Below are 22,752 nucleotides of genomic sequence, written 5' to 3'. Positions count from 1 at the left end.
TGATACCGATGGAAAAATTTGGTAAGTTTGTGTGCCTAAGTAGCTCAGTCATATAAAGCGCCTGTTCTGAGCACGGGCAGAGCTCCGTGACCCCAGCTGTGTCATCAGCCAACTGTGACCAGGAGGCACAGCAGCGGAACAGTGCTTCTGTTCCATGTGGGTAGCAGTGGGTAGGGTGACAGTGGTCCCTCCACACCTGTGAGGTCCCTCGGCAGCGTCAGTGTGGATCTGCCCAGGCCCTGATGGGTGTGCGCCCTCCTGTGGTGAATTGTGGGACACGCATCCGGAGGATTGCACTCGGCTCACTTTATCCTGCCGAATTGGGTTAAAAATGGGAATAAGAATCATTAAAAAGTAGGTAGGGCGTATCTTAGTTATGTATCATCATTTTGAGGAGTCTGTAATGGTTTTGTATTAGAATAGTTTATACATAGGTATTTAGTTAGTTAGCTGCATGTGACTTCTGTGTACCAAAGAATACACTGTTCTGAATCACCGTGGTGCCTCAGTATTTAAGGAAATGAAAGAATAAAGTGCTTTTCATCCAGGTGCTGTCATTTAAAAAAATAGTATATTCTCAGCTGTCTTAAAGTAAATGGTCCAGTATCACTTCAGTGTTGTAAAAAAAAAAGTAAATTTTTTTGTTTTCTTCATGTGTGGGTAAAAAAGAATTTCTCAGAATTCCACAGAATTTCTCATTCTCTTTTGGGGTCTGTTAAGGTTACTGAGAAGTCCATTCTATCTGTAATTGGGAGCAGGAAAAGGTGGGAGTTGCCGGTATTGCTCTTCTATAGGGGGGATGACACTCATAAGCTCCACCCTGTAGGAGGAGAGTCTGAAACAGCCCAGCTTGGCTGAGAGGAAAAAAAAACATTAAGATGCAACATGAATGGTAACCTGACTATCAGCAGCATGCAAAACAGTCATTTAACTAAGTATGCCTCAGTCAATTAAGAAGATATTGACTTGGTTGTGATAGCTTATATATATAGCTTGTGATAGTTTCATTAGGAAGCCTTTATGTACAATGACACCATATATTGCTGTACAGCACAGAGAAAAATAGACTTGGCTGCTGGGCAAAGCTGGTAGACAATGCGTAATGTTTAATTCAGTCGTGTTCTAGATCAAATCCAGTACAGTGCTGTGCATGTAAATGTGGAAAATATGCTGTCTCTGTAGCTGATGTGAATTGGCCTCAAAGTAGCCCCAGAATCTTGGTTTATTCTGTTCTGCATGTTTAGATTGTGTGTATCTGTTTAGTAGAATACAGACAATTGACATCCTAGTCTTCGCCTCACAGTGGTTGCTGTACTACTTCTGTGAAACACTAGATGGCAGTGCTGCACCTCCCTGCACATCTTTCTGCATCTGCAAACTGCGCCAAAAGCCCTCGGTGTTCACATCTTCAGTGAAAATACAGTGGCAGCTATAAACCGTCTGATTTGCATGAGTGCTTTGGAAAGACCAGAATATCTCCTTGTAGTTGGGCACAGGTTATCTGAGTGCATTAGTCATTTTTTTCACTGCATTATTTATTTGCTTAGCAACTGGCTGCTTACATTTATGCAAGTGAGTGTTTGCTGAAGTAATTCAAGATAATTACCTCAGGGTACAACAGCATAGGGAAGGGGATTTGAATTGTTTTATTGAGGATACGTGCATTTGTATTTTGTTTACTTGTATCTCCTTTATTGGGCTAAAAAGAACATTAAGAATCATTTTGTAATTTTTGAAATCACCGAAAGTCTCCCCAGTGTTGCCAGTGTCTTTGAATCGGCTGGTTGTGATTTGTGTATTTTCACTCTGCTACAGATGTTATTGACTCCAGCTGATTTTGAATCTCATCTGGAATTCTGTATGACCAATTACTTAATATGAAATTGTGCAACTATTGTTGCAGTTATCATGATGCTAATTGTTGATTATTTTCACCTGGGCCTGGGTCGTGAGCTGAATCATGTAAAGAGAGTCTGTTTATATCCCTGTCTTTCTGAAGATGGCCACTATACTGAAAAGCCACTGACCTCCTATACCTGCATCTACTCAGCAGTACATAATCAGTTTAAAAACACTGTGTTGGCTGTTGTGGGGAGGGAACGATGTTAAGGTGATGTGTGATAAGGGAATGTTATTCAAATACAACTGCAGTGCCCCACCACTGACTTAAACCTACCACGCTGTAGATTTGAGCATAGCTCCTTGACCACTACTCCACAGCACTGGCCTACGCTGCTTCACAGTGCTGCACCAGTGACAGAAGTTATCCTGTCATTACATCACATTAATGTCACTTAGCAGACATTCATATCCACAGCTATGTAACAGCTGAATATGTACTAAGCTAAAGTGGGTGAAGTACCTTGCCCAAAGGTACAACAGTAGTCCCCCAGCAGGGAACCAGCAGCCTTTCAGTTACAAGTCCTGCTCCTTACTACTACAGCACAGTGCTCTAGTCTTATTACCGTGTCCAAGTGGGCTTGTGCTATTGGATCAGCGTTGCACAGATTCACTGATCTTTGTTTCATCTGGCCCACTACGTCAGCAGATGCATGGGGAATCTGTGCATTTGCACAGCAGTGGTGGAGGAACAAGCTGTGCTTTCATCCATCACCTGTCAGGAGCCCATAACATCAAATTGCCATGGCAACAGACCCTGACCTCCCACTTACAGATTTTCACAACGGGCCAAAAGGAAACCTCACCATCAAAATCGGAACCTCAAGTCTTGTTTACACAGAACATGAAAAAATACATTATAGAAATATTCAGCTACCTTCTTTTACATTACATTATCAGTTTGCCCTGCATATGGGGGAGGGTGGGGGGCAGTGGTTGCTCTGAATCCATATGGATTCATCAAGACACTACACTACACTACTTTTCCTTCTTACAGGTCATCTACTTAGGGTTCAATTAGTTGTTTGCAGAGAATGGTTTTGTATGGAGCATGACGAGTTTCTTATCTCAGGACACTTACCCAATTGAAATGTTTAGTGCAGTAAACCAGTGAGTGTAAATGTATCTACAGTGTCTGTCCTGATCTCAGGTCAGTCAGCCTAAGAGTGGCAGTGCTTTACCCCTGTACATCTGCTCCTCCTGGTCTGAGCCTCCAGCCATCTAACTAATGTAGGCTCCTGTCTCGTTTGGTCCCGGCTTCATCTCCTCTTTGCTCCTTTAATGGGAGTCAGTTTGTTTTGTACTCCTGCCAATTCTGTCACATTCCGCAGCTGGCGCTCAGCTTCTGGCATCAGAGAGAAGCCGAAACACTTCATTAATTGAAATGTATGAGGCGGGTCACCTGCTCCTCTATTGTCAACAGAGCATGCAATTGACAGACGTCTCTCTATTGCTCAGCCAATCAACTCGCTCCTTGCCAGGGTTCCAAAAGGAGGAATATCCTCTTGTTCGTTGAGTGTAAATGCTGTAATTCCTATAGACGAAGAGACAGATGGTTCATTATGAGGACCTACTGGATTATGGTATGTCATTTGCGGCTTTCAGCCTCCTTCCTTCCTTTCTCTCTGGCGTAATTCTTCTCCAGAGCAATAATTCACACCTCATTGATGCAAGGAGCCGGAGAAGCAAAGGAACAAATCCTATCAAAGATGAGCTCTCTCAAAGCCTTCTCCAGGGTGTGGCAATGTGTAAAGAACTGGGAGCGCAGCAGATCGTGGAAGTAAAGTGAAGCACTGTCCCAGATTCACAGCGATCGCAGCTTGAGCTGCGGCGACGCCCCCAAACGAATTCATGCGGCAATAGACATGCTCTCGACACATCGTAGCACATTATGCTACTGCGCTGGTCTGTACAATGCCATGGGCAGAGGACCCCGGGAGCATCGACCCAAATAAGTTCAAAGGTGATGTGTGGGAAGCGCGGTCACGTTCAAAGTCAAGTCAGGACACACATGCTCAGCCACCCGACCTCGCACAAATTGGGTATGAAAACAAGGCATCGCGGATGTAACGCGAGGTAACGTTTTATATAGAACGAAAATGCTAGTTTCGACCACACCAGTTTTCTTTCGGTGACAAGAAATTTGGGTGGGGGCGGGGACGTAAGACTCTGCCCTTTGGGTCCTAAAATCACAAGTACCATATCCTGCCAGGTCGACCATGCCTCCTTTAAAATTTGAGCCCATTTGAATCTTTTCACGACTGTGTGCACGGAAACATTATTGTAGAAACGAATTCTGTCCGCACACTAATTTGCGACCAAATGCTTGCTTTAAGTCCAGCTGTCAGCAAATTGATTATTCGCTCAGCTGCCACGATAACAGGACATTGCATTTAGAATTAAGAAATACGTATATATGTAAATCAAAAATGCAACGTAGTGAGAACTTGTATGCAGCACAATTATTAAGTAACGGTTCAGTATTGCTTTAACAATACCACACTTCAGCTACGGCCAAGCTATCAGCGGTAGTCAATGCAATACTCCATTTCGTCTTGGAGTTGAGAACTCTGAGACGCTCCCTTGGCTCCCGGCGCCCGGTAGCTGATGGGATACTGGAGGAACGAGAGGAGGAGCCGCAGTAGCTAGCTGGCTGGCTAGTTACATCTTTGAGTGAGGGTAACCGGCCCTTCGAAGCAAATGAAAAAGGAGGAAGGATAACCATGTAACGTACAGCATTGGTCATGGGGAGATTTTTAAAACGCCTTGTCTGGACACGAGGAATCGGTATGCTTGTCGAATAGCGTCGATTTGTCTCTAGATAGGAGCAAGATGATGCAGCGCCAGCGGTCCGTCACACTCGCAGCTGCCATAAAAACTAGCCCGGTAGCCTGCTGGCTGTAACATAGACGGGCGCAAGACATTGTTAGTGTAGCTACGCTGTCTTCAGAACAAGTCCTTTCGGATCGATTAGTCTAAAAACTCGGATAACCATCTGGACGAATCCCGGCAGCCGTTTTCCTGTTCGGAATCGATCATTTCGCTGAAGTGCAAGGGCTTCTCTTGCAAAGACGCCGCCGACATCATCATACAGAGGCCTGGGTAATTATTGGGAAAATCGCCGCAAGACTGGATTGATTCCAGTACAGTGTTACGGAAACTGAAAAAAATTACCCCCAAAACAAACTTCCTGCCATTCACGAATCATTCCTTCGTTTTACAGTGACTTTAGAAATGTGTAAATCTCATGGATACAGTTTTCTTTGATGCGTTTTTAAGACAAGCGTTGTGCGGGAGATTCCGCTTGATTTGTAACTCGCTAGCTAATGTTAGCTAGTTGTGATGCTAGTTGTGATCGCGACCCAACTGGCTTGCGAACAATACGAATATAATTAGCCATCTGATTTTTCTAGTAGAGTAGCTACAGTAACGTGGATGGCAGATGCTAATGCAGGATGGCGGGGAGAAGTTAAACCTCACGACCAAAGGAACATAGGGTGGAATCACAATAGGCTTTACATAGTACATACTCAGCCAGGTAGCTAGTGATATCTCATTTTCATTCATTTGTTGAATAACTGAAGAGTACAGGTTAATGTTAACATTAATCGCAGTGGCCGCATGCTTGTGGCAAAATGATTAGCTAGCTACTATAGCTATGTTGCCACCCGCAAGCAATTCCAGCGACCTTCCACCTTCAGTTTCACCACAAGAGCTGTGGTCGTTACACGTAGTTAGCTTGCTGCTCTCAGGAAGACACTTGTTCAGCTCTCTGAAACCTGGAAGCAACCCTGGGCTTGAATTGACTTCATTTTGATGGTCAGGTTTGTTTCCTTTTATTACTGGGAACAAAGAGCCATCGGTAGCTACCTGCATTCTTAGCAGAACTGGTGGAATGTGTGATGGATTCAGGTGTCGCTAGGCGTACAGGTGTGGTACAGGTCGTGACAGACAGGTTTCCCCGTTCCTTTATTAGATTTCCTGTTTTGAAACTTGTGTGAATGCGTAAAACGTGGCAGTGTCCTTCTTAACTAATTCACAGACTGCTTGCAAGCTTCTTGCTAATGTGGAGCGATATTATGAACCTTTAAATATTTTTTTGAGTTTGTATGGATTTTTTTGCACGTTTAATATGACGATCGATAGCCATGCTCATTAACAGTACAGTATTAGCAGTTTGTTTATCATTGTCTGCTGTTTTTCAATTCTAATGCGTGATTAATTTTTTTATTTCAGAATAAAATCACGTCGGTTGATGTCGGGTCTTCGCTCCACATTCATGTCAAACAACGTAGCTTGATGTCAGAACATATATCTGCAAAAATGAGACAGTAGCGCAACGGATGCAATACATCAAGCCGTGTTTATTCAGCCGACTGAGTGGATAATACGCCATGACCACCCCGGCTCTCCTGCCGCTGTCGGGCCGCAGGATACCCGCCCTCACGCCCGGCGCCTCCTCCTTCCCCCATCACAGAGCCACGCTGCGGCTCTCCGAGAAGTTCATCCTTCTCCTCATCCTCAGTGCCTTCATCACCCTGTGCTTCGGAGCGTTCTTCTTCCTCCCGGACAACTCAAAACACAAGCGCTTCGATCTGGGCCTGGAGGACGTGCTGATACCACACATTGACCCCAACAAGGAGGGCAAGCTGCCGGGCGGGCAGATCATCCACGGGCAAGGTGGACACGACGAGCACCGGCACAGGTAAGGCGAAGTGGCGCACCACTGACGTACGGCTGCGTGAATTCTGCGAACAGAGGCTCATTTCTGTCCTACGTGGACCTGATGTTTCAAACATGCTTTTTCTTGGTCCAGAACTGTCAAATAAAACCATTCACTTGCATGCGCTTCAAAGTTCTCATTCATTGTTCTACATTCAATGTAGAGCGGCGTTTTCAAACGTAAGTGTTTAAGAGTAATTTGCGTTGATTTTCGGATCTTTATGGAAATTGCGTAGGATGATATTAACAGGCACAGTGGCTGCAATGAGCCATCCAGATAATGTAAAGAGCGCTGCTAAATCTGCATCGCATAATACCCTTAAAGGCAATCACTGCTAGGCCCTGAGCTGTATAACTGCAGAGCTTCTTTTTGCTGTCAAGACATTGTATATTTTCACAAACCACAATTGTTTTGTTTCTGGGCTTTATACAGATTTGGATCTATTTAGGAACACCTCCGTAACCCAAGAGGCTACTGAAGTTTTGTTTGGTTTTTGTTCGGAGGGCTTTTATACTACTATTGAATTACAGCTCCTATTCTCATTGTGGCCCTCGACACCCTCACAGGTGAACTTCTCACATTTACACACGTTAATGCTTTTTTCAGCAGGTAACCCGTCCCAATTCCCTTTGCCTCTTTATCTCCCACTATGCCACTGTGTCACAGAGCAGGAGTTCCCAAACTTTTGAAACCCAAAGTCCACTCAGTACATTTTCTGTAACCAGCTCATTGTTAATTTGTAGCATAGTATGTGTAAGTATGAAATTAATTAAAACATTAGGCATTAACACAGCTGTTTACCTCCTTGCCGGCACAGTGTTTACTTTGGTAAGTGGGAGTATGCATTCATTTTTCACACGAATCTCTGAGCCCATCAGTGAGTGTCAATACAATGTGTATTGACAGTGTGGTCTTTGACTGGCCAGCCTACCATGTTGTATAGCTGTGCTGTGTCTCTTGAGTTCATTTAGGTTTAAGAGACACTGGTTGTGGCAGTGTATGTTGTCTTGTTATGCCTTTGGTAAAACTGGCAGTGGAGGGATGGTCTAGGATGACTCTGGGCCAATTTCAAATTTGGGTAGGATGGTGGACTACTCATGGACCTCTGTACCACTGAGAGGGGTGTAGGGTATGGAAGTATAGAACCTAGAGTGTTTTAGTACCGCAGAATTTACTGAAGCGAAAAACAGCAGTTGCCACAGGTGGGATATCGTCGCTGACTGTGCAGCAGTCGTTCAGGTGCTGCCTCCCAGCATGGCTGGCTGTTCCGATTCTGTTTGATGTGGCTGTGGCGGTCAGTGCTGCTTTTGAACTGGCAGTGGCTCCGTGTTCAAACCTTGAATAGCAACGGGGCCTCCACCCGCTGCTGTAATCACCCCGACGTCCGAGGTCCCCTACCACCTTCTGGACTGGACCGGCTCGGGTGGGAGGTGCTGGTCTGTTGCTCCTCATTCACGTTCCTGCCTCACCTGCATCTCTCTCTGTGATTTTATGATACAGCATTTGCATTACTGGGTATCACTGGCTTCCATTGAACGCTTCAGTGGCCTCGGGTCGTAAAAAGCTTCACACTTCCTCTCTGCTCTCTACGCAGTGCTGAAAGAGATGCATTGTGGGTAATTGCCTTATGATAGAGTGGTGTCCTGTCCCAGGGGGTGTACTTGTACATCAGCTGATTCATGCCACAGAAATCGAGATTGGGCCCTGAGTCTATTCGCCCCGGCTCGTACGTGACTTTCATAGCTGTGTCGATTCATAGTCAGCCTATAAATCATATTTATATTGGTCTCAGAAACAATTGCTGTGTCGAGGCTCACAGCACAGTCTTAGACATATCCTTTCCCGTACACTTAAGCACTCACATCGGAAAAAATTCTAAATGGAGGGTCATCGATATTTGGATAGCCACTGTAGCGAGAGATTGGCTCGGTGCTTTGTGCTGTTCCGCAGTGCTCGACTTTTACCAGCCTCTTAAACCGAGACTGTAATTAAAATTAAGAGCAGTGACAGTTCTGATTATTTAACTCATTCAAAGCATTGGGGGGAAAAAAGCACAGTGATTACCCCAACTGACAGAGGTGATTTATAGATGTGTGATTTGGCCATCAAGGGCAGTGTTTGCTGCAGAAGAGAGGTCGGGGTGCGGGGGTGTGGGCTCATTAGTCAGCGTTAGCCACAGTGTTTACGAAGCGTGGCTTGCGAAGCCGTTGCAGACACTCATTAACGAACATGTCTTAATTATGCTTTCATTATTCACTGAGCACGGATCCATTTTGCGCGAGATCACTCTCAATTTTCTGGAAGCCAAGACATTTTTCTAATGCTCAGGTCGGCACCAAGGCAGCATTCATGTCATGTTTGATGATAATACCAGTGAAACGATGATATCGGTTCATGTGTACCTTTCAAATAAGAAATTTCATTTCGTTTCATTGTATCTTAACATTTTTGGCAGCAGTCCAAGTCAGTTAGTCTGCAGCCTACCATGTACCCTTAATGGCCTCCATGTTCCACCTTGCTGGTGAAATACACAGTATAGACTGCTCACAGGTGAAAGGCACCATGTAGACAGCTTAAAGGTCAAAGGCTTCATATAGACAGCTCACAGGTGAAAGGTTTTGTATAGAGAGCTCACAGGTTAGAGGCTCCATATAGACAGCTCACAGGTGAAAGGTGTTGTATAGACAGCTCACAGGTCAAAGGCACCATATAGACCGTGCTCAGGGTTTTGAGATTGAAGGCACTGTATAGATGCGGCGCAGGCGAAAGGACCACGACTCTGTGCCTCATGCTTTTGTAGCCTTGCACTCTTCATCTGACACCATGGTGATGTTATCTCCATTAATGCGGGTCAGGTTTAGACCTTGCACTATTAATGGGAAATTTGACCTCCACCTCGTTACTGCAGCACAGTGATGTAGATTGAGGGATTCTGCCCCACAGCCAGAGCACTTACAGTTTGTAATATACCCCCACATCCCTTCCTCTCCATCACTCCCCTCTCTCTTCTTCTCTTATCTACCTCTCCCTCTCTTTTCCTCATCTCTCTCTTGCTTTCTCTTCCTCTCTACTCTCTCCTCACTCCCTCTGACTTCGCATTCCTTCTCTCTTCTCTCCTCCTTTTCTCTTTCCTTCTCCTTTCTGTCCTCCTCACTCCCTCTCACCTTTCTTCCTCTCCCTCCCCTTTCTGTCTTTCTCCCTTCCTCTCCTCTCTCCTCCTTTCTATCCTCCTCACTCCCTCTCATCCCTTTTATCTTTTCTCCCTCTTTCTTCATCTCCTCCTTGCCCTCCCATCTCTCTCACTATCTACGTTGTAATGAATGCCTCACCACGTCCCTTTCACTGTAATACACCTCTCCTGTCCCCCCCCCCCCCCCCCCTCTCGCTCTGATTAACCTGCACTCTTGATTTCCAAAACATGTAAAAGAGCTACAATAAGGAGACGGCAGGAGAATAATATAAACAACTAAATGCTTTATGGAGATGGAATAAAGGAAATGAAAAGCATAACACGAAGATGACGTCTTTCTCCAGCTGCGCGCTGTGTCCATCAGCAAATGGCTCTTTTGATCGGGGGCCTAGCCTGGGCGTGTCCCCTGACTTGCCCGTTATCTCATCTCGTGAACGCTCCAGTTAGTCCTGCATTCAGGTCCTCATGCTGTGCCTTCTCTCCCCTCCCCTGTCCTATCCACAACCAGGAGAATGAGCAGACATCAAGAGGCAATGATCTCCTCTGAGTTGCCTCTCTCCCCCGCTGCTTCTCTCCTTCCTACAGCATGGCATAAGTTGCATTGGGGTTAAAAATCCTGACATCTTGGGGAAATTTGTGAGCTCAGTTGTGCTTTTTCCTTAATTGAATTGGCATTGTAATGTGCAATTAGGATTCATCAAGGCTGCAGGAAAGCTTTTACTTGGATTATTGTTCTGTCTGTGTATATGCTCGTCCAGTGTTCCAATATTCATCTGTCAACTCCTCATGTTTATTGTAGGTTTTATGGATTCTGACATCCACAAAATGAATTGTAAATTGCGAAACAAACAAAACAATCAAGCTGATTTTGCATTAGTTACTTTGTTAGTAACTACAGGCACGCTGTCAGGTGTTTTGATCCGTTCTTTGACAGTCTGGGGCAAGTGCACCTTGCAAAGCTGACTGCCTGATGGAACTGCCCTGCTGTTCATTACATGCTGGTTTAAAAATGCACGGAATTTTGGCCAATTCACTTTTTCCAGGGGAATATTCGTACAGACTTGTGCCTCTGTAAAAGCTGGTTTGCGGCCTCTTCTTTCACGGACCGACGGTCCTGTCACACGAAGGCACACTTCTGTCACCGTCGACAGAATTGGTAACACGTGACAAGTTTTGTGTAGCCACCCATATTGGACTGTGAAACTACCTTTGAGATTTATCCTAGACTTCGCCCAAAGACATTCCGTTGCTGTATTCTTTTACAAACAGTTTGTATTTTTCCACTTCACATTTACAGGCCCCATAAATGCCCAGAGTTCAGTCAAAGAGGAGTGTTTTCATATCACATGCTCCTGCATTGAACAGCTTGTCTTCTTTTTTTTGCTTGGCACTACTCTTTCATTGCTAGAGCAGGATAACGTTACTGTATTCATTTTCTAAAGTCAATATTTTCCCGCAAAGTGGGAAAAAGTATTTCATATAAATGCTCCAATATTTTAATTTATTGCTACACTTTCTGGTTTGCTATTAATTAGGCATACATGAATGGGCATAGACATAGCTGTCAATCCTCATGCCTGTGGCTTGATGTTTGGCAATTGAATGATTGACATGATTGAGGAGCCACAATGGGATAAGTGTTTAATAAGTGGCTGGAAACTGAGGCTGTATTGTCCTTTTGATGGAGGATTGAATTGCATGCAATAAAAAGGGAGCATTCCAGGTCCTGCTTATAAGGTACAAATAGTTGACTTCCTGCTCACTGTTAACTTCCTGGTCATGTCCCTCTTCCTGCTCACCATATACATCCAGCTCACTGTTTACTTCCTGCTCACATCTCACTTCCCATTCACCAGTTACTTCCTGCTCACGTCTCACTTCCTGCTCTTTGCTCCTCCCCCTGTCACCACTCACTTCCTCTCCCTTCGGTCCCCCCCTGCAGGGAGGAGGAGGAGAGCCTGCGGAACAAGATCCGCGCCGACCACGAGCGGGCGCTGGAGGAGGCCAAGGAGAAGCTGAGGAAGTCCGCCGAGGAGCTGCGCGCCGAGATCCAGACAGAGAAGAGCAAGGTGGCGCAGGACCTGAGGAAGCAGGACAGCGGCAAGCCCCTCCCCCCCGTCCCCATGCCCAAAGTGGTGGGGATCAACGACGGGGACCCGGGTGACCCCGACGTCAAGGAGAAGAGGGACAAAATTCGAGAGGTAGGGTGCCCGTGCAGTTTATACGAGTTCAGCGCTTTTTTTGTGTTGCAGACAGCTAATTACCTCCTGCCATCTAATATCCACCCTGTTTATCTGCTAAAAGGGAGCCTATAAATTAAACATGCACTCTCTCTGCTAAATAGCGCTAGTAAAGTAAACACGCATTCCATTTTCCTTTTAGGGAGTTTTTTCAGTGTAAACTTCCTAGTGAGTGGAGCCCATTATGAATGAATTGGATGTTGTCTGGGACCCTGTGATTAGGTGTGTCAGGGAGCGTGTTGTTTGTACAGATGAGGAGCTCCAGCTCTTCAGCCGGCTTTTCACAGTGTTGAACCGTTACAATGTTCCGCCTCTTGTTGTGACTGCTGGCAAAAGGGGGATATAGAGACGGATGGATTTGCTTTGCAACCCGTTTCCCTCCTTTCGAGGCGAGAGCACGCGTGTCTGTGTTTACACTGGCGTGTTTAGCATGTTATGTATTGTCTTCTAGGTGTAGGGTGTCATGTATGTTGGTGAAGGGAGAGTAATGTCAATAGGGGTGGGGAGGGAGTTCAGAAGGCGACTCCTGTATACATTACATTACATTATTGGTATTTAGCAGCTGCTCTTATCCAGAGCATTAGCATCTTACATCAGTTACATGTTTTTTCAATGTTATCCTTTTGTATAGCTGGATATTTACTGAGGCAGTTGTGGGTTAAGTACCTTGATCAATGGTACAGCAGCAGTGCCCCCTTGGGGAATCAAACTGGCAACCTTTCAGTTACGAGTCCTGCTCCTTAACCGCTATGCTACACTGCTGTATACATTTTTGGGCTGCTGTTGGTTGTCTTTTCTGTCTCACAACCTGGGAGGTTTTAGGACCTTGGGCAGAAGCAGCCTCTAGACAGTCTCCTGATAGGCTGAAGCCGATCTCTAAGCAGTCCAGGTGTTGTCTTAATTAAGCCCATTATAAAGACACGGCCAGCCATGCTTTGTGGGGAGAAGCTCTGGATGCTGCATGGTGGATCTTGCCTTCAGTCAGTCTGAAAACTCGAAAGCGGACTTTCCAGTGAGACAGCATCCTTCATCCTCCCTGGTTTTTGGTTATTTTTCTTCTGTTGAGTGGACAGGTTGTTTGGGTTATAGCCAACAGCCAAATGCACACCCTGGAAGTTGTGTCCTTGTCATCTTACAGGGAAAGTGAGGCTTGGTGAACCCCAGAGTGGCTGAAGCTGTGTGTTTTGATTGGTTTGTAGAAGCCAGTGACTGACAGCATGTGGCAGAATGCTGTCAATCACTGACTTGTCAATCAACTGGCAAGCCTAGCTCTCCCATTACTAGCATTTCTCCTCCTGACAGCTAAATCAGGTACATACACATGGAATTGTAAAGTGCTTGTTTTCATTTGAAAAGAAATACAAATGTACATCATTCATTGTCGCAGTTGCTCCAGATTTTTTAAAATTTATAACATACAGTTGAAATGGCACAGCCATAAGTATGGTGTAATCAAGTGCATGTTTGGAGAAAAAAGAAAATTGTGTTTGGATACTTGTCACACATTTGGCACAGTGGTTATGGAATTGTGCTTATGACCCAAAGGGCCTTAACATGAATATCTTGAGCATTCAGTAAATACTAAATAATAAATATTAAGCATATATCCAGCTGTATAAACAGATGTTAAGCCATGTAAAAATGCAAGCTGTTTAAGTTGCTGTGGATGAGGGTGCCTGTAATATGTGTAAGGTATTGGCCTGGACAGTGTTTTTCTCTGCTGCTGGAGGTTGCCTCAGAGCGACGTGTCTGTTGAGGGAATATTGATCGGTCTGAGATTGAGTGCCACGTGTGGGCAGTAACACTGTCTGCAATTTACACTCTCCAGGGGAGGGTAGGGAAGTGGGGAGAAACGGGAGGAGAGGAGGAGGCAGAGTGACCGTAAATGTGGTTTGTGTGGTCATGGGGGGGCGGTGTAGAGGAAGGGGGGGGGGGGGGGGCACTCTGGTTCTCTGAAAGATTAAAAAAAAAGTATAGTTTGAACTCCCAGAGAAGTGAGTGTGAGCCCAGCTAACTGCTGAGTCAGTGGTCCTCTGCAGCCCTGGCGGGGGTGGCCAAGTGTGTGTGTGTGTGTGTGTGTGGAGAGGCAGGGGTGCAGGACATTTCTTCACTGAGTCTAAAAAGCCTTTCATTCAGGATGACTGCAGCGACTCCAAAAACCAGCAGTGACTGTAGCAACGAGGAAGGTGAGGATGGTGAAGGCAGAGGTGAGGATGAGGATGGAGCACAGCTCCTGTACCACCCTGTGTCCTCTCGTGCCAAACAGCTGAAGCTAAGCAGCACTGGGTTTGGGTAGTACACGGATAGGTAAGGGTTAACTGTTAACCCCAGTGTCCTGGTGAAATTTCTGACTCCCTGTCTCTCCAATTTGGCTCCATCTTTGGCAGCCTAATCTCTCCCCTGCAGCCGATTGGCTCCACTCTCCTGCCTCCCCCCCCCCACCCCCCCACCTTTGATCCCCCGAGAGCTGAGTTTTCAGACGATCTTCCTGATTAAATAAGGGTTAAATAAATGAACAGTAAATTGCCCTCACTGTCACATGCCTTCACTTGTAAAACGGTAGTGATGTGGTTGGGTAGTCTGTATTGCAGAATTTTCATCCGACTGAATTTTATGTAGAGGTCTGGAGCTGAAACCTTACAGCAGTGACTTGCAGTAGTCAAGCTGACAAATGCATGAATTAGTGTCTCTGCAGCAGAGATGGAAGGCATAACTGTTGCAGTGTTTGGCAGATGGAAAAATGATATTTTGACAAAGCTCTTGATGTGTGAATAGAGCAAGGCTGAAGGTGACACCGAGGCTGCAGACCAGAAAGGATGAGAAGACCATAACACCGTCAACAGCTAAATTAAACTTGTCAGACTTACTGAAGACAGACTTGGATCCTATAAGCAGGATCTCAGACATGTCACTGTTGAGCTTTAAGAAACTCCAGGACTGTACTTTTACCGAATAAGATTCAGTATGAGTAATTGGGGGAATTTCAGAGGGGTGTCATACTGACGTGAATCTGTGTGGTGTTGGTCGAACCGTGGAAATTTACACTGAAGCTGCCCCAGAATGTGCCCAAGTAAAAGTATATACACAGTGAAGAGTAAGGGGCCCAGCACAGAGCCCTGGGACACATCCTGTGTGATGCCAGCTACGTCATGTCGTGGCCATTGAGGGAGAGGGAGAGGTGGCGCCACCTGGAGGTGAAGGAGGATAGGAACCAGCCGAATGAAGTGTCAGTCAGACTGAACAGCCCGTCGAGAAGAATTTCATGTTCTACCGTGTTGAAGGCTGCAATTAGAGCTCATAAAATGAAGATGTTAAGAGGAGCAGTGCCAAAGAGCACTTCAGCGCTCTGCTTGAGGTGGAGGTCAGACTGGAGGTCCTCAAGCTAGTCGTTGCTCGGTGTGAAGTTCTGGAGTTAAGAGGCAATAAGACAATAGTGTGTTCCAGGGTCTTCACCACGAAGGGGAGATGGGAGATGTGGTAGCAGCACAGAGGGAGTCAGAGGGAGCCGTGCTGTTGTAAGGGATGGGTCGAAGAGGTTTGTTACGAAGGTGAAGAGAGCAGGGAGACGGGTCTTAGCGAGAACAGTGGGGGTGGTCTATACAGCAGCTAGTCGTCCTAAAAGAGCCGATACCGACGGTGAAGCCAACCGTTGCAAACGCAGCAGCACCTGTTCTCAGAGGCCACGGCGGTAGGTAGGTCAGCGGAGGCGGGCGCGGGAGAGAGCAGCACCAGCGGCGGGGGCAGGCAGGGCAGACGGCGGCCTGTTTGTGTCGCAGAAGAAAAACAGATGGAAAGAGAGGCGGAGATCAGTGGAGCTCGGCGACGCCGTGTCATCCAGGGGCGTAAGTAGCTTACTGACGGCAGAGAACAGGGTTCTTGGATTATTGTTTTGAGCTGTTGATGATATTAGAGAAATAGGAGGATTTAGCAGCGCCAGTATCAGGGGGTGGGTGGGCCGGTGAGCTGGGAAGTGAATCTCCCTCTGGCTCTTCATTCTCATATGTAGATGTACACACAGTACCAGTCAAACGTCAGGCAAGCCTACTCATGGAAGGGTTCACGTTTATTTTCTGCTATTTTCCACGTTATTAGAATAATAGTAAAGATATCAAAACTGAAATAACACATGGAATTATGCAGCAACCAGAAAAGTGTTAAGCAAATCTAAATTATCTTGTATTTTGGATTCTTCAAAGTTTTTTAAATGTATATATTTTTTTAAAGACACTCATACGTAGGCATCAACGTCACTCTTTATATTTGTGTAAGGAATACATTTCAAGCATTTAAGCATAGGTTTTTAGATCAAAATGTTTTTGAATGCATGTTTCCCATTGTCTTAATCAAGCCTTTGACTGGTACTGATACGTAAGATAGAGATATAAACACGTGCATACACACACAGATGATCTTCCTAGGTTTGAGCCTGAATCCTGAGCCAAGTCTTTCTGATCAGTCATTCAAAGCTGCAGCCAGGCCTGCCTCCTTCATTGAACAGAGCTCAGGATGAGCCTTGGGGTGGGGAGGTAAAAAAAAGAGACTTTTATTAGATTTGAAAGAGGCAAAAGTATTTAAGCAGCCAGACAAGGTAGAGCTGAACTGCACAGGTGGGGGTGGCAGCTCCAGGGGAACACCTGTGGCTTCAGGCAAGTCAGATTTCATATCGTGAGAAGAAACGAAAAGATCTTTGCTTGTTGTGAGAACAGAGTTGGGTGGCCTTGCGATCAGAGTAACTGACGTGCTTAAGATTGAGGCCGACAGTGCAGACGAGATCAAGTATGTGCGGCTTGACGAGAGAGGAAAGACTGAACTGAAGCAGTCTTAACACAGCGCTGAAATCGGAAGCAAAGGCAGAATCAGGACAATCCACATGGATGTTAAAATCACCAAGTTGGACTACACAGGAACAATGAGGTAGAAGGGAAAAGGAATAGGAGGCAGCTCTGGCAGAAATGCAGACTCGAGTTTGGAAGGATGATGAACAGGGATGATAATCACGGAGCAGCTTGTTTTAAAGGCAGCGACAGATAACATTTTGCACACTTATTCCAGTTGTTTCAGTTTTCATGTCATAGAACACAGCCAGGCTGAATCATAACCAGCAGGACAGAGTTTACACAAATAACCATGATCAGCAGGAGCAGCTTGATGTAGCAGAGAAGTCTCCTGGATGTAGTCAAGCTTATTGTCCATGATTAATTCATTTGGCAAGAGAGCTTTGTTTCTCAGAGACTGTTTACTAGAGCAAAGTTAGCATCGCGTGACGCCTGAGATGAAACTGCCTTCGTGGTGGTAGCAGGCTGTAGAGGAAGCATACGGTCAATGTTAATAGTGTGCTGTAATCGTGGAGGGGAAGTGGGGTGCCAGTCAGACCACGGTGAGTTAATGTTGCAGCCACAGTTTGATTTGGTCTTCCCCCTCATCGAGAGCCCGGTTATCTAAGAGTTAGCTCTGGTGAGAAGACTGCACGTCCAGGTCCAGGGTTAGCAGGGCAGGGGATTGGCTGGTGTTGGGCTGTAGGGTAACAGTCAGCAGGCAGGGAGAGCACAGCCCAATGAAGAGGAGACCCAGCAGGTAGCAGAGAGGGCGGGGCTGGCACACATGGGTTACTCGCTCCTACATCTACATCACTTTGGTGACACGAGACTTCCACGGGTGAAACTGTGTAGCACTTTAACGGCGGAAAACATGGAACATAGGAAAGGGAATTGACTGGTTACAAACTAAACAGAGCACATGACACAGGGCAGGAACCTGGGAGAAGCAGCAGAGATGCAACAACGCTCTCATCTGGAGCATTGTTTCATCTCTCGGTTTCTCTGTCCTTCCCTCTCCTCCCTGTGTGTGGGAATCACTCAGCTCCTCTCTCTCCCTTGAGATCACACCAAAAGGTGTGTGCAGGTGTATGCAGTGGACACAGCCACACGTGTGTGGAGGTGTATGCGGTGGGCACAGTGACAGGTGCGTGCAGGTGTATGTGGTGGGCACGGAGACAGGTGCGTGCAGGTGTATGCGGTGGGCACAGCAGAGGATGTGTGGTAGGCATGCCGGGATTTGACGCCATGTGTCTGTCACAGTCCCCAGTGAGAGGTGACACAAGTGAGACTGTTTCCCTCGACAGTCTGTCACTTACCCAAGGCGCTTCGTCACCACACTTACACAATTACTGGAATTTTTCAGCTCGTTAAAATGAACAGCGTAAAAGAGTCAGCGACCACATGGCACAGATTTCAAATTAGCAATTTTAAAATGCAAATGGAATTCTTTAAAGAAGCTGGTGAAATGCATTGTGGGAGGACAGTGCATCGCTGATGATGTGCTGCTTGACTCCATTTGCCCTATGCCCCGCGATTCTGAGGAGGGTTTGTATATCCCCCTTTGCTGACTCTTCTGGGACTCCTCTGAAGGTGAGAGTTCCTCCTCACTGACTTTTCTGGGACTCCCCTGAAGGCGAGATTTCCCCCTCACAGATCAAGGGGCAGGAGAGGCTCTCTTTTCCCTTTGAAACAGAACGTCAGATGGTTTCTGTTAAAGCGTGGTTCCTCCACCGCGCTCGTCTGGGCAGAACTCTGCGCCCACCCTGAGACAGAGGTATTTGCCGTGAAACGCTGAGCGCGTGAGCCAAGGGAAGTCAGCTGGCTGGTCTCCCACTAGCCAGACGGGGCATAAAGCACCGCAGAGGAGGATGGGAAAGCCTTCTTGTGACTGTAAATGTGTCACTTCATGCTCTGCACTTGAGGCATTCGGCTTCCCTCTGCGCCTCTTCCTTTACAGCCCTTTCACAAGGGCATCTCTGTTCCAAGCTCCATGTGTGCAGGGACAGACTAAGGGCAGAGATGCTCCTCGCAGGCTGATTCCAGATCAGTGTAGAGATAGACTAAGGGCAGAGATGCTCCTCGCAGGCTGATTCCAGATCAGTGTAGAGATAGACTAAGGGCAGAGATGCTCCTCACAGGCTGCTTCTGGATCAGTGTGGAAAGACTAAGGATAGAGTTTCTCTCCCCAGATGCTGCTGTCAGCCACAGTGACATGCTGGTCTAATGAGGAGGTTTAATTAGCATACTGCTGATGAAGTGAATGTGACAGAGAACACGGCAATCCCACAATGCCTCTCTCCTCCAGCTGATGCCATTAAAGTGTGCTCATTTGTTGTTTTGACATTTGATCTGTGCAGAAATGGATTAAGCTGAAATGATTGTCTTATGTGTATTACTCCTCTCCAGGGTGAACTGAAAATATTGTTTATGGCAGGGGTTCAGCTGAAATAAAATGCCTTAATTGTCTGTCTTGCTGTGAGTCTAGGCTGTGTGTGTGTGTGTGTGTGTATATGTGTGTGTGTGTTTGTGTGAGAGGGAGAGAGAGAGAGAGAGAGAGAGAATGAAAGAGTGTGCATGTGATTGTGTGTGCATGAGAGAGAGAGCATGCATGTGTGCATGTGCTTGTGTGTGTGTGTGTGTAAGATGTTGGGACTGTAACTTCGCAGTGGCAGTTTAATGATTCATGAGTAAGAAACTTGACATCTACCAGAATGTCCAGCAGCTTAGAGGAGTCTGTGTGCTTGTTTATTTATTGACGTGTGTGTGTGTGTGTGTGTGTGTGTGTGTGTGTGTGTGTGTGTGTGTGTGTGTGTGGCAGGGGGGTGGGGAGCTTCATTTATTTTGCACAGAAGTAGAACATATTTTAATCCCGGTGCAGGCTTACAGACGATTGGACTCCACTAGAAGGTCTCCTTCTTGCTTCAGCTGCTGCCTGCAGCAGATATGAGGAAATCACACACATATGTGTTGTTATAGTGGAAGTCTTTTGTTACGATGTGGAGATGTTTCTGTTGCGCTGGATGTCCCTTGTGCTTCGGGATGTGTCTTTTGTCAAAGCGAAGGTCGCCTTGCGGCTGATGTGTCTGTCGTCCCCTTTGTCTGTTTAAAATGGATGAAATGCGGGGGGGAATAGGCCCGTGGTGGTTATTTAGCTGATCAAACGGGGGGTCATTAGCGGGCTGACACACACGCTGAGAGATCAGAGTCGACGCTCATCCTCCGTAATCCGGGCGCCTCCGCGCTAATCGCGCTCTCTGTCGGAGGCTAAACTGAACCCCTTCGCTCCGAGCCGAACCGGGGCGCGTAAATGACCTCTCTCTCTGGCGCGGAGTCCATTTCCGTGGAGTAATGAGTCAGATCAAAAGCGGCTCCAAAAAAAAAAAAAAAATGACCGCGTTCGGAGAGCTCTGTGGTCCCACCCGTTACAAATGGACTCCTGCGTGGTTTTATGGAGAAAATATAATACAGGTGCTTACAGGAAAGCAGTCCCTTTTTTCCCTACCCCATTGTGTACCTACAGGGAACTGTATTCATTGAGTCTGGAAATGATGAATAGAAGCTAATGCTACTGTCCCTGAGGGGGGGAATCCATCTCCCAGCTCTCGGAGAATGTGGAGCATGAAGTGGCGTACATGCGGCAGAAATGCTGCTTTTGCAACACACACGGCATTCACAGAATACCTGTCGCCTTGCTCTGCTGGTGCAAGGCTGTGCAAAGCATTCTTGGGGTTGTGAGAATGGACCGCTTCAATGCGTTTACCAGTGAACAGTTTTGCTTCTGATGTATACGTATTAGCTGGATTTAAATCACCTGACTGCAGCTGTTTGGCATTGTAATCAGTTGTAATGATTTACGTCAGGGCAGAGGTATTATGTGCGTATCTGAAGCCTGTGCCCATGGTCATGTAATGTATTGTATTTGTTACTTGACTTCCTGGACGTTTACTGAAGCCTGGCTTTGAGTGCCTCACTCAAAGCTATGACAGAAGTGCCCCAGATCTTTAACCGCCTGAGAGGGAGCAAGCACTCCTGATCACTACCCATAGACCCTCAGTATTATGCCCCAGAGGCACTGTGCAGTCTCTCTTGCTCACCGACACACACTCACTCTCACACACACACTAGCAGGGTTGTTGTGTTTCAGGGAGCCTGCAGGGCAACCGGGGGTGAGTCAGAAATGAGACATTTCCATAGTGCTGGAATTTCATGAAGCACATTCATTTCATAGATACATGATCTTCACCCTGTCCCTGCCCAAGTCTCCTCCCCTCCACCGCTTAACCCTATATCTACCCTTTTCTCCACCCCCTCCTCACCTCACCTCTACATCCTGTGCCCTGGTCTTCTCCCCCTTCCCTCCCCTACCTCCACACGCTATACTGACCCCTCCCCACCCCATACCTGCCCATGTCTCCACCCCCTCTCTGCCCCTACACCCCATACCTGCCCATGTCTGGACCCCTTCCCCACCCCTAGACCCCATACCTGCCCATGTCTGGACCCCTTCCCCACCCCTACACCCTTTACCTGCCCATGTCTGGACCCCTTCCCCACCCCTACACCCTTTACCTGCCCATGTCTGGACCCCTTCCCCACCCCTACACCCCATACCTGCTCATGTCTGGACCCCTTCCCCACCCCTACACCCCATACCTGCCCATGTCTGGACCCCTTCCCCACCCCTACACCCTTTACCTGCCCATGTCTGGACCCCTTCCCCACCCCTACACCCCATACCTGCTCATGTCTGGACCCCTTCCCCACCCCTACACCCCATACCTGCCCATGTCTGGACCCCTTCCCCACCCCTACACCCCATACCTGCCCATGTCTGCACCCCTTCCCCGCCCCTACACCCCATACCTGCCCATGTCTGGACCCCCTCTCTGCCCCTACACCCCATACCTGCTCATGTCTCGACCCCTTCCCCGCCCCTACACCCCATACCTGCCCATGTCTCGACCCCTTCCCCGCCCCTACACCCCATACCTGCCCATGTCTAGACCCCTTCCCCGCCCCTACACCCCATACCTGCCCATGTCTCGACCCCTTCCCCGCCCCTACACCCCATACCTGCCCATGCCTCTTACTTTTAGAGAACGGTTTGAATGCAGTCATGCCGCAGTGAGAGGCTGTGCTCAGCTCCTCTGTCCTAGCCTGCACTGTGATTTTTGGGAAGGCGTCCAGGCTAAGTGATTTATTTAACAGGATATTGCCCTCACGCTTTGGCAGCGCGCGGCATGGAAAATGAATCACTGCGCAGACTAATGCCCGCCACCGTTTGAGGAAACGTCCCCGCAGCTCCGCCGCTGTCTCTCAAAACCCCGCTGCACGCGCCGCCGAGAAAACCGACCTTAAATCCGCTCCTGGAACGCAAACAGAACAACAGCGGGTTGTGAGTCTAAGGTGTGCGTCACCTGGTGTCACGGGGGGGGGCTTCACCCGGCGCACGCTAACGATGGGCGACGGGACGAAGAACGATCTGATTTCCCGTCAGACGCCTGATGCTCCCGGCCGCTCCAGATCAGTGCAGAGCGCAGGTAACGAGGCTGAGAGCGAGGGGGAGAGAGAGAGAGAGAGCAGGACAGACAGGATAAATCTGCTCTGACAGGATATTAGCGTGGGACAGCTCTGACGGCAACGACAGCCGCAGAAACGTAATTAATAAATCTTGTAGTGGAGTTTGCTGAGGCCCGGGCGCTCGGAGGAGTGTTTGTGGTCTGCAAACGTGGGACTGTGTTGGACCTCAGACACTGTGGGCAGAGCTGCGATAATCCCTTTAGCAGAGAGAGAAAAGGGATGAAGGATGAAGGAAGATATTGTTCCAATAACAGAATACGCACGCGCGAGGCCCTCAGTGTAAGCCTGACGCCACAAAGTAAC

The 22,752-nt window shown here is 47.4% G+C and overlaps 1 protein-coding gene across 3 annotated transcripts in view; it reads left to right on the top strand.

Moving 5' to 3' along the window:
• The first annotated feature begins 4,546 nt into the window (after nucleotides 1–4,546).
• man1a2 (mannosidase, alpha, class 1A, member 2) overlaps nucleotides 4,547–22,752 on the top strand; it is a 42,957-nt gene continuing 24,751 nt past the window's right edge. For 2 of the 3 annotated variants that reach the window (XM_036545745.1, XM_036545747.1), the window contains exons 1-3: nucleotides 4,547–5,001; nucleotides 6,136–6,604; nucleotides 11,755–12,013. In XM_036545745.1, the coding sequence (XP_036401638.1) occupies nucleotides 6,294–6,604; nucleotides 11,755–12,013 (570 nt within the window). In that variant the 5' untranslated portion in view covers nucleotides 4,547–5,001; nucleotides 6,136–6,293. The remainder of the gene's footprint in view (nucleotides 5,002–6,135; nucleotides 6,605–11,754; nucleotides 12,014–22,752) is intronic. The other variant, XM_036545746.1, reaches the window with a different exon arrangement.

This window comes from Megalops cyprinoides, chromosome 14 (genome assembly GCF_013368585.1).
Source record: "Megalops cyprinoides isolate fMegCyp1 chromosome 14, fMegCyp1.pri, whole genome shotgun sequence".
In the NCBI taxonomy this organism is placed as follows: domain Eukaryota; kingdom Metazoa; phylum Chordata; class Actinopteri; order Elopiformes; family Megalopidae; genus Megalops; species Megalops cyprinoides.
The sequence above is the reverse complement of the archived record's forward strand: the minus strand, read 5'-3'. Positions and strand labels throughout refer to the sequence as shown.